The sequence below is a fragment of the Acinonyx jubatus genome, chromosome C2 (genome assembly GCF_027475565.1).
Source record: "Acinonyx jubatus isolate Ajub_Pintada_27869175 chromosome C2, VMU_Ajub_asm_v1.0, whole genome shotgun sequence".
Classification (NCBI taxonomy): Eukaryota; Metazoa; Chordata; class Mammalia; order Carnivora; family Felidae; genus Acinonyx; species Acinonyx jubatus.
The window spans coordinates 82,087,776-82,102,393 of record NC_069384.1 but is presented as its reverse complement, the minus strand read 5'-3'; the positions used below and the strand labels follow the sequence as shown (position 1 = coordinate 82,102,393).

The window sequence follows — 14,618 nt, the reverse complement described above, 5'->3', positions numbered from 1 at the left end:
GTATGTCTGACCCTGTGGGAGTCCACCCTCAAGCTGTACCTTCATAGGCGGTCTCCCTGTGATTCTAGCCCTCATTGCCACCCAAGCCACGGGGCCCCCCGTTTTCTCTTTCGGATTCTAGGCCAAGGATGGACAAAACTCAGACCCCTCTCTCTTGGTCCTCTAGGAACAACTCAAATCAACTAAGATGTTTTTGGCTGGGCACCTTCCCTGCATGAGGTATTTTCACATCAAATTTCTAAGCCAGTCCCCTCTATACTACTGTGAAGAAAACTGCTCCCCACTTTACAGATGAAGAAAGCAAGGCTTAGAAGGGTGAACTGATTTGTTTAGTAATCCAGATCTTCTGTCTCCAAATTCAGTTTTCTCTTTCCACAGCTGCCTCCCAGCTGGGACAAGCCTGCATACTCAAAAAGAAGTTTGTTAAAGGCTAACAGAAAACAGATGTTTTCTAGAAGCTAGTCATGCTTCTAGAGGCTCTGATGCAGCTGTAGGGGACTCCTTTGCAAGGCCTCACCTGTCTGATGCTGCCCTCAGAAACCCCTTCTTCAGAGCCAAAATGCCCTTTCCTCTCTGCCTCCCTTCTCTGCCCACAGACCTCCATCCAGGTGAGAGCCCTTTCTGTGGCCTTTGAAGAAAGTGGATAAGGAGTGCACATCACAGACTCATCCCAGGAGGCTGTGCCCCAGGCAGGAGCCATTTCCCGTGACAGACTGCCCCCCACTATAGAGCTCTCAGCCCCCACCTCAATAGATGGGCTCAGGTGGCTTCTCCCACGTCTAGATCTACCCAAATCCAGTGCCTAATCCATGTTCAGTGCCTAGAGGATGTTCCATCCTGCCCCCCACGTCTCCATCCACGGGAAAGAACCCAAGTATCAGGAGATACAGAGACCACTAGAGATGGAAGAAATGAGAGTTGAGGCAGGAGAGGTCCCCAAACTTATCTCCATACACCTGAACAAAGAGGGGCTTTTATTTCTTGTTTGTGTTTAACTTGTGCAATGTGCCCCAGTGTCTCATGGGAGTGAATGGAAACAAATACAGGTGGCCTGATTGGCCCTGGACAGTTAGGTAAAGTCCCCAAGGGACTGTAGCTATGACTAGGGAGGGTTGGAAGACCCAGGGACCTCTAACCAAAGGAAGGATTCTAGTCTCAGACACTATATCCAGGCAACCAGGGCAAAGGTCAGTGCTAGAGGGCATGGCACTGTTTTGCACATTTTATTATTAAACTTTGTTTTAATGTTTATTTTTAAGAGAGTATATGTGTGTGTGTGTGTGTGTGTGTGTGTGAGAGAGAGAGAGAGAGAGAGAGAGAGGGAGAGAGAGAGGGGAGGGGCAGAGAGAGAGATGGAGACAGAATCTGAAGCAGGCTCCAGGCTCTGAGCTGCCAGCACAGAGCCCAACGTGGGGCTCCAACTCACGAGCCATGAGATCATGACCTGAGCCAAAGTCAGACGCTTAAACCAACTGAGCCCCCCAGGCGCCCCTGCACATTTTATTATTATTTGTGCCTTCCTTCACTCTTGCAAGTATCTGCTCTGCTTCCTGTAAACACTCTACAACTGCTGACTCTAGTCTCCAGCCTTTCTAGAAGGGGAAATAGTGATGTGACATCTGACAGTTTGCAATGAACTTGGCATTTAGAATTCTGCTGAGTGTTCCAGGAAGCTTCCCCACAGGGAGCTGCTCTCTTTGAACCTCAGCTTTGAAGGCAGGGCAGCACTATTCAAGAGTCAGCTGAGTAGCATGACAGTTATTAAGCACCCACTATATGTAAAACATAGTATTTAAGCCAGAAATTATAAAGTATACAAAAATAAGATTTGCTGCCTTTAAATTTATATTCAGATAGGTGGCTCAGTCAGTTAAGCGTCTGATTCTTGGCTTCAGCTTAGGTCATGATCTCACAGTTTGTGGTTTGAGCCCCACATCGGACTCTGCAATGTCAGCATGAGGCCTGCTTGGGATCTCTCTCCTTTTCTCTCTGCCCCTCCCCCACTGGTACTCTCACTCTCAAAATAAATAAACTTAAAAAATAAAAGAATTTTATATTCATGGGCAGAAATATAAGAAAATGATCCATTATAATATGCAAAGAAAACAGAAACAAACCCTAAAATAGATGCATAAGGAAAAGGTTATAGGAACCCAGAGGGATGTGAAGAGAAAGGTTTTGTGGGGGAGATAATAGTTGACCAGAGTTTTAAAAAATATAGTTTATTTATTTACTTTAGGTGCATTCTATGCCCAACATGGGGCTTGAACTCATGACCCCAACATCCTGAGTTGCATGCTCTACCGACTGAGCCAGCGAGGTGCTCCAAAACATGGCTTTTTTAAATAAGAGACATTCCAAGCTAATAGCCAAGACTTAAAGGTGTGAAAAATATTTTTAGGAATACTGAATAGAAAAGGAGGGTTAGAGCCAGATAATGGACACCCTCAATGCCAAGCTAAGGAATATGGGCCACTTTATAGGCAATTGTTCCTTGAAGATTTTTGGTGGGTAAAGCATTTGACCAACTTGCATTTTTGGTCAGCATTTGGGCACTAGAAGGACAATGAGGCAGGGAGACTAGTTATAAGCTGTAGCTACAATATGAAAAAAGAAGGGAGGTGGGCCTTAATTAGGGCAGAGAGAGAGAGAAGGGGGTAGTGGTGGTGATATGTAGGACCTGGAATGACAGAATTTATTTGGGAAGAGACAGGAGAGCAGAAATAATTCAAGGCTTCTAGCCTGGAAGACTAAGGAGGCCCTGGGACTGCTAATTAAGACAGGGAGCATTGTTAGACTTTCGAGAGGCTATTTGAGGCACCTGGAGGACGCCAGTGGCGATGCTCAGCGCTAAGACAGGCCAAGCCTGCAGCTGAAGGTATGTCACTGTGCCTGTAAGAGTGAAAGATCCACGCAGGAGAGAAAAGGCAGGAAACGTCTCCATTTAAGGGGCAAAGCAGGGAGAGGGAGGTGAGAAAAGACCAAGAGAAATAAGAGAACAGCACCAAAAGGAAGGACACTGGAGGAAGGGTCGCATGCAGCAGGGGGCTTCTACAGGGTGACTGTGTAGGGGCTCTTCTTGCTGACTCTGTCACCTTCTTGGAAGGTAAACTCAGGGAATCAAAAAACGTGGCTGTTTACCTTAGTGCTATCCAACGGAACATTCTGCAATGATGGGAATGTTCCATACCTGCACCGTCCAGGCCACACGCGCCTACCAAGCACTTGCTACGTGACAAGGAGCTGAATTTTTTTTAATTTTAAAGTTTATTTATTTTGAGAGAGAGAGAGAGAGAGAGAGGGAGAGAGAACCCCAAGCAGGTCCTGCACTGTCAGCACACAGCCCGATGCAGGGCTCGATCTCACAGGTCATGTGGGATCATGACCTGAGCCGAAGTTGGATGCTTAACTGACTGAGCCACCCAGGAGCCCCAAGGAGTTGAATTTTTAAGCCAGTGGTTTACACAAATGGCTAGGCTTAAGATACGATTTCCGCTGGTGGTCAGCAGAGCCAATACAAATAGTTTAAAAGCTTTCTTGGCTGCATTCAACACAATATATCGAGAAACTTTACAATGAGTACCTTTTGAATGGTACTCAATTCTCAATGAGTTAATCTGAATGAACTGGCTGAAAGGGCGATTGCATGTTGTTTGAATTGCTGAGAATTCTCGACTAACTGTTCATTTGAAATCTACTTCACCACAATTTCCCACCTCCCCACAGCCATTCACCCTGCCCTTCCGCACCTCTTATTAGCCCCAGAGGAACTTTGTCTGGTGACCATGCCCGAGAACACAGGCTGTAGGGACTAAAGCCCACCACAGAGGATTCCAGGCATGCCAGGCCCCGCCCCCCTTGCCAACCAGCCCACTCCGTTACGGGTCTTTCTGGTACGTGACTCCCTCATTGGATATTCAGATCCAAGGCTCTTGTACACCAAAGCCATGACAAAGACATCTTGCTCCCTTCCCAGAAAACTATTTTCTACACCAAGAGTTTTACAAAATCCAAAATAATTTTATTCACTTTTTCAGATTTTTGCTTCCACGAGGTGTTCAGCAAACATGCTAAGGCGACAGAATGTCTAGTTGGTCACGACATGCAACTCTGACCATTCAGTTGATGACAGCAGCGACCACGCCCACCTGAGCTACTGGTCCCACAGCACAAAGGGGGTTTGCGGGAACACACGGAACCACACAGCAATCAGCAACCTGAGGTAGGTCTCTTTACAGTACAAAAAACTTCTACACCAGTGTGAGACACTGATTAGCAAGAGCTGCTTAAAGTCGCAGACTTTGGAGAGAGACAGAGACTGTGTGACAACTGCAGGGAGAGAGAACAGACCCACAAACTCCTGAACCCTGTCACTGAACCGTGGAGGCGTGGGACCAGGCAAATGAAAAAGTACCACCAAAGAAAGCAGCAGCTGGCTCCCGGGTTTGGAGCCAGCGGGTGTAGGAGCTGGAGAGCTCTGTGCAGTGGCCAGCGTTAGGAACCTGAGGCAGTGGGACACTCGGAATAGACTTGATTCTGGTTAGGAAACAACAGCAAAAAGAGGAAGGCAGGAAAAAAAAACGCCCCCTGTCCAAGGAATGCTCTTCTGTGATTCTCATTCCCGACGGAGGGAGTGAAAAGGGGTCTGGGGCTTTACCCCACTGCTCTCCTGACAGAAACAGTGAATGACAACAGGACAGAAAGCAGGAGCCCTGAGAATTCACGGCGCTCTGCATGGCCTCCAGCCGCCCCCTCTACCCCACCTGGGAGTGGCTGGGCGGAGGCACAGAGGGGGCCGCTGGAGGGCCCGCTATTGCCACACATCTTCCTTTTGGACATCCAGAGAACCTGGCACCGTGAAACCACCAGCTGAAGAACAGTATGCTACCCTTCCTACAATCTAATAGCAAAATCAGATCTCTAGTACAGCAAACTGTACAAAAATGATAGAAAGGAATTTGCACTGTTATCAGCACAGTGCTTATTTTAATATAAAATAAACAGCTTACATTTTCACTGTAAATATAGGCTATGTACAGAATTATATATAGATATAGCTACACGTATAAAGCTTCATTATAGGCCTCTGATACATTTATAATAACGGTTCCCTGAACCTTTTAGAGTGCAATTAAGAACAAAAACTAAATTTTGTTTACATGAATATGGAATAAATACGATAATCAAAATATGACTCTCCCTAAAATTGAAACACATAAGCCAATCCTGAACTGCTGTGCGAAAGATAAAATTGGGAAAGGCAAGGTTTCGGCAGGAGGACGTGATGAGGGGCCCGCCCTAGGCAGGGAATGGCAATGCTCCAAGGAAAAGAGACGTGGCAGCAGCAGGGAGGAGTTAGCCCTTGACGGCGACCTTGTTCTCCACAGCGGCAAACATGGCATAGAACCGGGAGCTGTCATTGGACAGAAGGACTGATGGGGTGTCAAACTCCACCACCTGCAAAGGAAAGAGACACATCACTTGGGGTCATTCAGAGGACCACTGCCAGGAAGGGGGCAAACCCCAAGTCCCCCTGGGGAAGAATCGCAGTGACACTTTGATCAATCCTGCCACGCCCAAATGGGTTCTGCATTTGGTTTTTTGTTTTTACTAACTAGGGTATAAGGAAAGGTTAGGGACAAAGACATCCAGACTTCCTTCACATAAATCTCAGGGGGGCAATAAATTACAGCTCAAGTCAATGGCATAGCAGGCAAATCTCATCTTGTTATACAAACTGATCCCAACCCAATGATGGAAAAAGAACAGCCCAAAATACTGGGTCGGTGGAATAAAAAAGGAAGTAAGGGATCCATCCAGTCGATTATCCATTCTTATGACAGACTTCAGTGTAGCCACTGAAAATCATATTGTAGCAAAAAAATGAATGATATGCTGGCAGAGCCTGCCTTCCACCACGGAGGCAGAAAATGTCACATATTCACTTTCCCAGCTTTTCTTGCTACAGGGCCAAGACATGGGGCATAGCCTTGACCAAGGAGCAGTCTCTGCGGTGCTTCTCGGAAAGGCTGTCCTGCCCACTAGATACAGACATAAGGACAAAGCCTTCCACAGGATTGCCTGTGTGAGGATATGACATTGGGAGCTAGAGCAGACATCCTGCACCATGAGGGGGAGGGAAGGTAGGAGCTGGCTGGAAGCTGACGTTGCTGAGCTGCTGAATAACCAACCATCAGGCCTCCTGCCATGGGATAATGAACTCCTGCCATCCAAGCCTCTTTCATTCTGGTATCGTGTGTCTACAGCAAAGCACATCCTATCTGCTGTAGTCTGTGTGCATACAGGCATGAAAAATGCTGGCAGGGTGCAAATTAATGTATTAATGATGCTTATCCCTGGGGGCGTAAATGACTTATTTTTGCTTTTATGCTTTTTTTTTTTCATGTTTTCCTAAAATTACAAGGAATTTTAATGAACACAAAAATTAAGGGATGGGAAGGACAGAGTTCCTCATTAAGAGCCAATCAATCCCCATTCCAAAACATTGAGCCACTCATAGAAACAAAGTGGTGTGCATGTGTGTCTTTAAGAAAGAATTTCCCAGAAGGTGTTCTTGGTCCCGTCTACTTTTATTTCATTATATTCTATTTAATACCTATGTACAGAGTAGTAGCTCTGTATATCCAATGTGTAACAGAATCTCACTAAACATTTAGGATAACGCAAACAAAGATGGTAACAAAAAACCATTAATGTTAACATAATTTCAATATGAGGAGAAAAATCATTAACCCTATGTTCTCTCAAACCAAGCTGTGAAGCCCAGACTAAATCTGCAGTGTTACAATTTGCTGCCATCCCAGGGGCACACAAAGGAGGTACCCAGCCAACACAAATCTACTTAACATCTTAAGTGACATACTTAACGTCTATCATGTGCAAAGAACACAGTACAGAGCCCTGCCAGGGACCCAAAGATGAATGAAGTATGACCCATGACTCTAGAGAGCTTACAGTCTAATAGGGGAGAAAGAGCATTAGCCAGTTACCATCAGTGGAGGCAGAAGAGGTACACATAAAGTTTAAGGTGGCAGAGGCAATCAGGGCATTTAAGCCGTGTCTTTCTTGAGAGACAGGCAGGCTGTATGCAGACAGATGTAGGGATGTGGGCGAGGGGACAAGAGGAAAAGGTGCTGGAGGTAGATGGAACCAAGTGAGGGAAGAACAGAGGAGAACCAGCTTAGGGTATGCAAGACTGGTTAGAGCCACTGGCACCTGCAAGGAGAGAGGGGGAAATGAAGGCGGCTAGGCTGGGCCAGATTGTGGGAAAGTTTGGAACAGCCAGATGAGAAGTTTGGCAACACTACATGATTGCAGAGAGCAAACAGAAGGTGGCTGGTCTCAATATGTCTCGGGCAATTCCTGCCTACGTGAGTGAGTTAGTATGAACACATGCTTTCTGATCTAAGTCAAAGTGTCACTTTTACAAGCAACAAAAAACAGGTAGTAAAGTACAATGAGAACCCAGGAAGAGTGCTCCTACTCAATCTCTTGATTGGGGGGGCTGTATCCCCCATGCAGCTGCCAGGTTAGAGCTGCTAAGGATGCTTATCTGAAAGCTAAGAATCGCCCTGAGATGGCAATCAGCCCAGTCCTGCCAGGGGCCAGTTTTCCTCCCAGACAAGGCCACATGTCAAGCCACGGTCCTTCAGGGGCTCAGTACCTGTCCCTGGGCCAGCACCATAATCCTATCGGAGCCTAGGACTGTATGTAGGCGATGGGCAATCGTCAGCATGGTGCAGTCAGCAAATGCTTCTCGGATAGTCTCTTGGATTAGTAAGTCTGTCTCCGTGTCCATGGCGGCTGTGGCTTCATCTAGAATCAAAATCTGCCAGAGAAGAGAGGAGAAAGAGAGATCCAACCAATTTCTTCGTAAGCATTCTACTTAATCTAGGTTTCACTAAAATGTATTTTATTATTTAAACCGTAATCTGTTTTTCCTAAGTAAGTACACACATATGCAAAAGAACCATTTTGCTTAGAACGGAGACAACTTCAAACCCATGTGTTCGCCTTCATTTCCACAAATAAAAGGAAATGCGTGTAATACTGATCTAACAAAATGCTGGCTCCTGCTTGCTCTGTGACTTGGAAAAACATCTTTCTGGATCTTCCTCTTCTGGTTTACAAAACAAGGCGACTGGATTTGATGGCCTGGATATCTCCAAGTCTATGGTTTCCAACAGTACTACAGCTACTCACTGGTCAGAAACAAAAGTCACCTTTGGAAATTAAAGGCTCAGGGAAGTCTGAAGGCTCAAAAACACTTGTATACCCAGATCGTGTCAAGGTTAATTTAGAAGCCTCTCTGGGCATGCTCCTAAAATGCTCCACTGGGCTTCGTGCCAGGAATGCCTTTGGTTCTCTTATGACAGAGAAAGGCTGTTCTTCCTCCCCACTGCTCACCAAACCACCTACCTTACAGTGACGGAGCAAGGCTCTCGCGATGCACAGGAGCTGCCGTTCCCCCACTGAGAAGTTATCCCCGTTCTCCATCACTTCAGATTCAAGTTTCAGAGGTAGCTGAGCAATCTAAGGAGAAAGGAAGGTCGGGACTTGAAGAGTCCAAAAGTAAATTTTGAAAAAAAAAAACCCAACGAATAAACAAAAACTATACTAAATTTTGTCAAAACTCCAGTAGCAAAAATAAATTATTCTGAAATAGATGAAACAATTTTTAGCCACGAATCTGGCTCATCTAGAAAGAAGGTACAGGTGTTACGATCACATGTACGAGGACCCTCATTTTTTTTTAATGTTTATTTATTTTTAAGAGAGAGAGAGACACAGAGCGCTAGTGGGGGAGGGGCAGAGAGAGAGGGAGACGCAGAATCCAAAGCAGGCTCCAGGCCCTGAGCTGTCAGCACAGAGCCCGACACGGGGCTTGAACTCACAAGCCGTGAGATCATGACCTGAGCTGAAGGTGGACACTTAAGTGACTGAGCCACCCAGTTGCCCTGAGGACTCTCATTTTCTAGGACATTCCATATTTCAGATAGATTATTCTGTTAGCCTCATACCATTAAAAGGTCCTAGAAATTCCAGTATTTTTATGTCCCCAGATCCTGTCCGATGGTGGCCCTAATTTTGGTTCTGAAAATATGGTCCTGCAAAGAGATCACTCTTTCTGAATTTCAAAGCTATAGGTCCATGGCTGTTAAATTTTGCCTTTAAAATAAGCTATTGAGCCTACTCTTCAAATGAAATTATTTGAGGAAGGTCAATATATAAGTGATAAAGGCACAGCTGATCTAGTTGAGTCAGGGCAGGGGATCCAGAGCTTTACTCAACTCAGGGGCATGAGAGATCTACTCCAGGTCAAGGGGATCACCTGTGGCCTTGGGAGGGTACATACTGAGTTACCCCAAGAAGTCTATGACTCCATATGCATGCTGCATGCTTTTTGTGGACTTGATACGTATTCAGATGCTTCAAAAACATGTTATACTGTCATGATGAATAAAATAGAAATTAACTTAAAAGCATTACAGAATCTGAGCGGTTGTCATTAATATCTTTTTTAATCAATAGGGAGCAAAAGGGCAATATGACCCTGGTCCAGAGATATCAACTTTTATGCCCTTTCTGAAATGCCTGGGAAGCCTTATCTAAAGTGCTCCTTCACAGGATTTCACAGACATCCTGGAAATAGAGCAACAGGCCAGGCTGGACACACATGTCACTGCATTCCCCCCCTGCCCCCAGATTTCCAGCAAAGTGCTCCCTCTGTGCTTTACTTACACATTCTTTCATGTGTGTCCTTTCTAGGGCATCCCAAATCTGGTCTTCAGTGTACTGGTTGAAGGGATCCAAATTTGATCTGGAGAGAAACACAGTAGGAATTTCACAATGATCCAACATGTAAGTGACCATCCTGCAAAGGTTATCTGTCATAGGATCATACATGGGAACAGGCCAGACCTCTCTGTCTTCTTCTTCTTAAGTTTATTTATTTTTGAGAGAGAGAGAGAGAGCGCGCGCGCGCACATAAGCCCAAGTTGGGGAGGGGCAGAGGGAGGGAGAGAGAAGCCCAAGCAGGCTCCACAGTGCCAGCATGGAGCCAGATGCAGGACTCAATCTCACGGCCCCAGGATCCTGACCTGAGCCGAAATGAAGAGTCGGCGCTTAACCAACTGAGCCACCCAGGCACCGCCTCTCTGTCTTCTTTATAAAACTTTATTTAACTTTTATTGTTTTTATTATGTAAATAATACAAGTTAGTTACAGAAAAATTAAGAAATACAGATATGTGAAACACAAAACCAAAGCCAATTGACATTTTAATCACTTCTAATCTGACCCCCCAGAAACAAACACTGTTAGCATTTCGACATATACATGTTGAAATACATCTCTGTATGTTCAAACTTAGAAAAACATCCTGATGCACCAGGGTGAGAGCCTGTCACTGAACAGGGACTCGAGGTCAGCTGGCTGACCAGGAGGAGGAGCTGATCCAGTAGAGGAGAAAGAAGAGTATGAACAGCAACTCAAGAGGAAGGAATTTACTGGAACAGAAAAGCAGGTTGGGGACTATTCTTGCTTACTGTACCAATAGCATCTGCCTTAAGAACATCAAGGATGATACCAAAAAATTGGCCTAGACATTTCTGAAAATCTTAAAAGACAGGGGAATCAGCTCTTTGTCCTAGAGGATGAGGGTAAAGGGATGGGGTGGAACAGATAATTGATAGAAATTGGGATGTTACATGAATTTTGCAGTGCCTTGTCTCCATCTAAACATGACATTTATAGTTCTAGTAACCTGAAAGGTATTAGGTATAATTTGCTTTGTCCATAAAATTATACTTGGCATACAGGAATAGGAAAGTCTTTGGGAAAACTTTAGCTCTGTGTCACATCCGTCTCCATGCCTGGGGTTAGCAATTCCAGGCACATAAATGCAAGCAGGACATTATCCCAGAACTCCACCTGACAGGAGGAAGCACAGGCTGGCACCGATCTTGCTCATCCCTTTGGGACACTTGTGGACTCTGCTGGGAGACTCTAACTGGCTCTGCTCTCTTATGCCCTTTGAACATGTGCACCTCTCCCCACCCTTTTGCTTGAGAGACACTGGTAAAAGAAAGGGCTCTGGGACCAGACTTGCTGATTCCTGTACAGCTTCTATTACAACTGTGTGACCCTGACCCAGTTAGCCTAACTTCTCTATACTTCAGTGCCCTCACTTTTTTATCCCCATCTTAAATAAAAAAGCACTTGTCTCTCTGTTCATTTGTCTGTCTCCCCCAGTAGATCAGGATCCTTGTCTGGATCTTATTCACTGTTGAAACCCATGTATATTGTCTACTATTTGTTGTAAGAATAAAGGAACACACATTCTTATTTGACTTCCTGGTAAGAGGCATTAGTGTGTCACAATTTAAAGCATTTTCTGTAATCACAGAGGCGAAGAACCGTATGATGCAGAGAGGGTATGAGTACACAGAATCCAGGCAGATTGGGCTCAAATCCCCACTCTGCTTCTTACCATCTGCATGACCTTGGGCAAATTACTCCTCAGTCTCCTGCTCTATAAAATGGGGATATAGTGACATGACTCAGTAAGTTACTGTAAACATTAGAGATAATATACCTACAGTGCCTGGAACAAGGCAGACATTCAATCACTGGCAGCTGTTAAATAGACAAGGTACATGTGGACACATTAGCTGTCTCATTCTAATGCTTGGTGGCCTTCTGATTCATATATTTAATGCATTTTCCAAGTGGACACAATAATCCAGGATCCTGAATACCAGGCTCAGAAAGAGTTCTGATAAAGTCCTATCTGTGAAAAGTCTGGATGGGGAAGACTAATCTTCTATAAGCATACCATCTAATATCTATTATCTCTGTGGGTATATCTCTTAAAGAAGAAGGTAGTCCAGGGGACTTAGGTGGCTCAGTTGGTCGAGGGTCCAATTCTTGATTCAGCTAAGGTCAAGATCTCACTGTTCGTGAGTTTGAGCACTGTGCCAGCAGAGCCTCCTTGGGATTCTCTCTCCCTCTCTCTGTCCCTCCCCTGCATATGTGTGCATGCATGAATGCATGCTCTCTCTCGCTCTTCAAAATAAATAAAACATTAGGGAAGAAACAGTACAGTGATGCCTATTGTTATGGGTTGAAGTGTGTCCTCTCCAAAAAGACATGAAGTCCTATCCCTCAGTATCTAAGAACGTAACCCTATTTGGAAATAGGGTCATTGCAGGTATAATTAGTTAAAATGAGGTCATTCTGGAGTGGCAAAGTAGAGTGGGCCCTTAATCCAACATGACTGGTGTCCTTATGAGAGAGGGTCACGAGAAGGCCAGGTGACAATGGAAGCAGAGATTGGAACGATGTATCTATAAGCCAAGGAGCATCAAAGATCGCTGGCAAACCACTAGTGGGTAGAAGAGACAAGGGAAGGATCAGAGGAAGCACGATCCTGCTGATACCTTGATTTCAGACTGCTAGCCCCTAGAACTGTGAGACAATAAATTCCTGTGTTTTGAGCCATCCAGTTTGTGGCGCTTTGTTGTGACATCCCTAGGAAGCAAATACACCTAGGAAGTTCACCACATACCTCTTATCAGACAGAGTATGCACACAAGGGATACAGTTACCTGCTCACTGAGGAGCCTGCCCCAGCGGACTGTCTGTGGGTGAAGACTCAGTGGACACATGGGTAGGCTCCACATTCAACCCTCTGAGGCTCATCACACCAGCTGACGGAGCCGCCGAAGGCTGAGCAATAGGCTCCAGATATATAAGGAATATTTACATACACCAGTAGGTGGTGTACATACACATTAAGACAGACCAGACTGATCTCAACAGGGAGCTCAGTCAGGAATAGAAAAAAATACACTGTCATTAGAGAAGCCAGATGGCCCCGAGTCTAAGCCACAAACAGAAGCGAAAGCAAAGTTGCGCATGCACAACATCAAAAGTTGTAGCTGGACGGATGGATGGATGGATGGATGGATGGATGGATGGATGGAGAAAAAAAGCACCTGAGAATGAAGACACCTATCTGTAATAGCCAGAATTCCTGGAGTCCTGGGGTACCTGGGTGGTTCTGGTGGTTAAGTGTCTGACTTCGGCTCAGGTCATAATCTTGCAGTTCATGGGTTCGAGTCCCGCATCAGGCTCTGTGCTGACAGCTTAGAGTCTGCTTCTGATCTGTGTCTCCCTCTCTCTCTGCCCCTCTCCCATTAGCACCATCTCGCTCTCAAAAATAAATAAACATTAAAAAAAAAAAAAAAAAAGAAGAACTCCTGGAGTCCTAATGCTGCCAGAAGTGCATTTTCATCTTTGGTCTTTCATATTTTATTTTTAGCAGTATTCTAAGCTTGCCTGGTGGCCATGGCTAAATGAGGCTGAGAGTACCTCTGAGAGTGTGAGAGGATACAGGAGTCCCCTCCGCCCCCATACATGGGAAGACACTGCTACGCCACACCGTCCTGCCATGGTGGGGGTGGGAGTGAGAGGGCTCCTGAGCAGCCTGGGGCCTCAGAGCAGGGGACTTGGGACCTGCAGACCTTCTGCTATCAGGAAGCTAAAGGAGAGCTCTAGATAGTTATTCAGAAATATGGACTGGTTGTTAAGAGTAAAATTAGATAGAAAAAAGGTTAGAAGTGGAAAAAGAGATATGGGGAACGTAGAGTAAATGAAAAAGACTCAAGAGAATAGCAGAGAGTGCATATTTTTCTTTTGTCAAGATAAGGGAAGCCTGTACAAACCTGGAATCAGATGAGATTTTGAAGATGCTAGAAAAGAAAGGTAACTAAAAGTAAGGCCCCTGAGGAAGCAGGTCTAACTCTGGTTTTTGGAAAGACAGGATACCTCCTCCCAAGGTCATGATTATTAGCAGGTGTTGTGATAACTTCAGGAGGCAAAACAGTGAGTGTGGCACATAAGAGCCCTGACAGCCCAGGTTCAGATTCCTACCTTTGGGCAACTTACTTAACTTCTCTGGGTTTCACTTTTTTCATCTATAAAAGCGGCATAATAATAGTACCTACCTCATGGGGTTTTGAGTATTTGATGAATTAATACAATTAAAATGCTTTGGACATCTGCCACGTACTGTTCTGTTGTTCTTTAGAGCAACAGTATCTGGCACAGAATGACCTCCCACCCCCCCTTTTTTTTAAAGATAATTTTTTAAGAGCCAATTTAGCTTCACAGCAGAACTGAGAGGAAGGTAAAGATTTCCCATATATCCCCTCTCTCTGGAATGACTTCAGCAAATGTTAGATAACATCTAGTGTTCTTGATACAATTATTCTAGACTTAACATTACTTTCTGATGTTGACGCTAAGGAGCTTTTGGGAAATCCCAAGTTCCACAGGGACTAAGACTATCAAAATAAAAAAAAAATTAAAAAAAGGAAAGGGACACCCTTTCTTGAAATTTATTTTATTATTATTATTTTTTAATTTTAGAGAGAGAGAGAGAATATCTTAAGCAGGCTCCATGCTCAGTGCAGAGCCTGATGCAGGGTTCAATCCCGTGACCCTCAGATCATGACGTGAGCTGAAATCAAGAGTCAGCCGCTCAACCAACTAAGCTAGCCAGGTGCCCCAGGCTTTCTAATAGTCTAAGAAAA

General features: G+C 45.0%; 1 protein-coding gene across 6 annotated transcripts in view; it reads right to left on the bottom strand.

Annotated features, from left to right (window-relative positions):
• Positions 1 to 3,999: 3,999 nt before the first annotated feature.
• ABCC5 (ATP binding cassette subfamily C member 5) overlaps positions 4,000 to 14,618 on the bottom strand; it is an 88,414-nt gene continuing 77,795 nt past the window's right edge. For all 6 annotated transcript variants that reach the window (XM_027061328.2, XM_015063583.3, XM_053221147.1 and 3 more), the window contains 4 exons: positions 9,763 to 9,841; positions 8,440 to 8,553; positions 7,685 to 7,849; positions 4,000 to 5,457 (listed from right to left, as the gene is read on the bottom strand). In XM_027061328.2, coding sequence (XP_026917129.1) covers positions 5,356 to 5,457; positions 7,685 to 7,849; positions 8,440 to 8,553; positions 9,763 to 9,841 — 460 coding nt within the window. In that variant the 3' untranslated portion in view covers positions 4,000 to 5,355. The remainder of the gene's footprint in view (positions 5,458 to 7,684; positions 7,850 to 8,439; positions 8,554 to 9,762; positions 9,842 to 14,618) is intronic.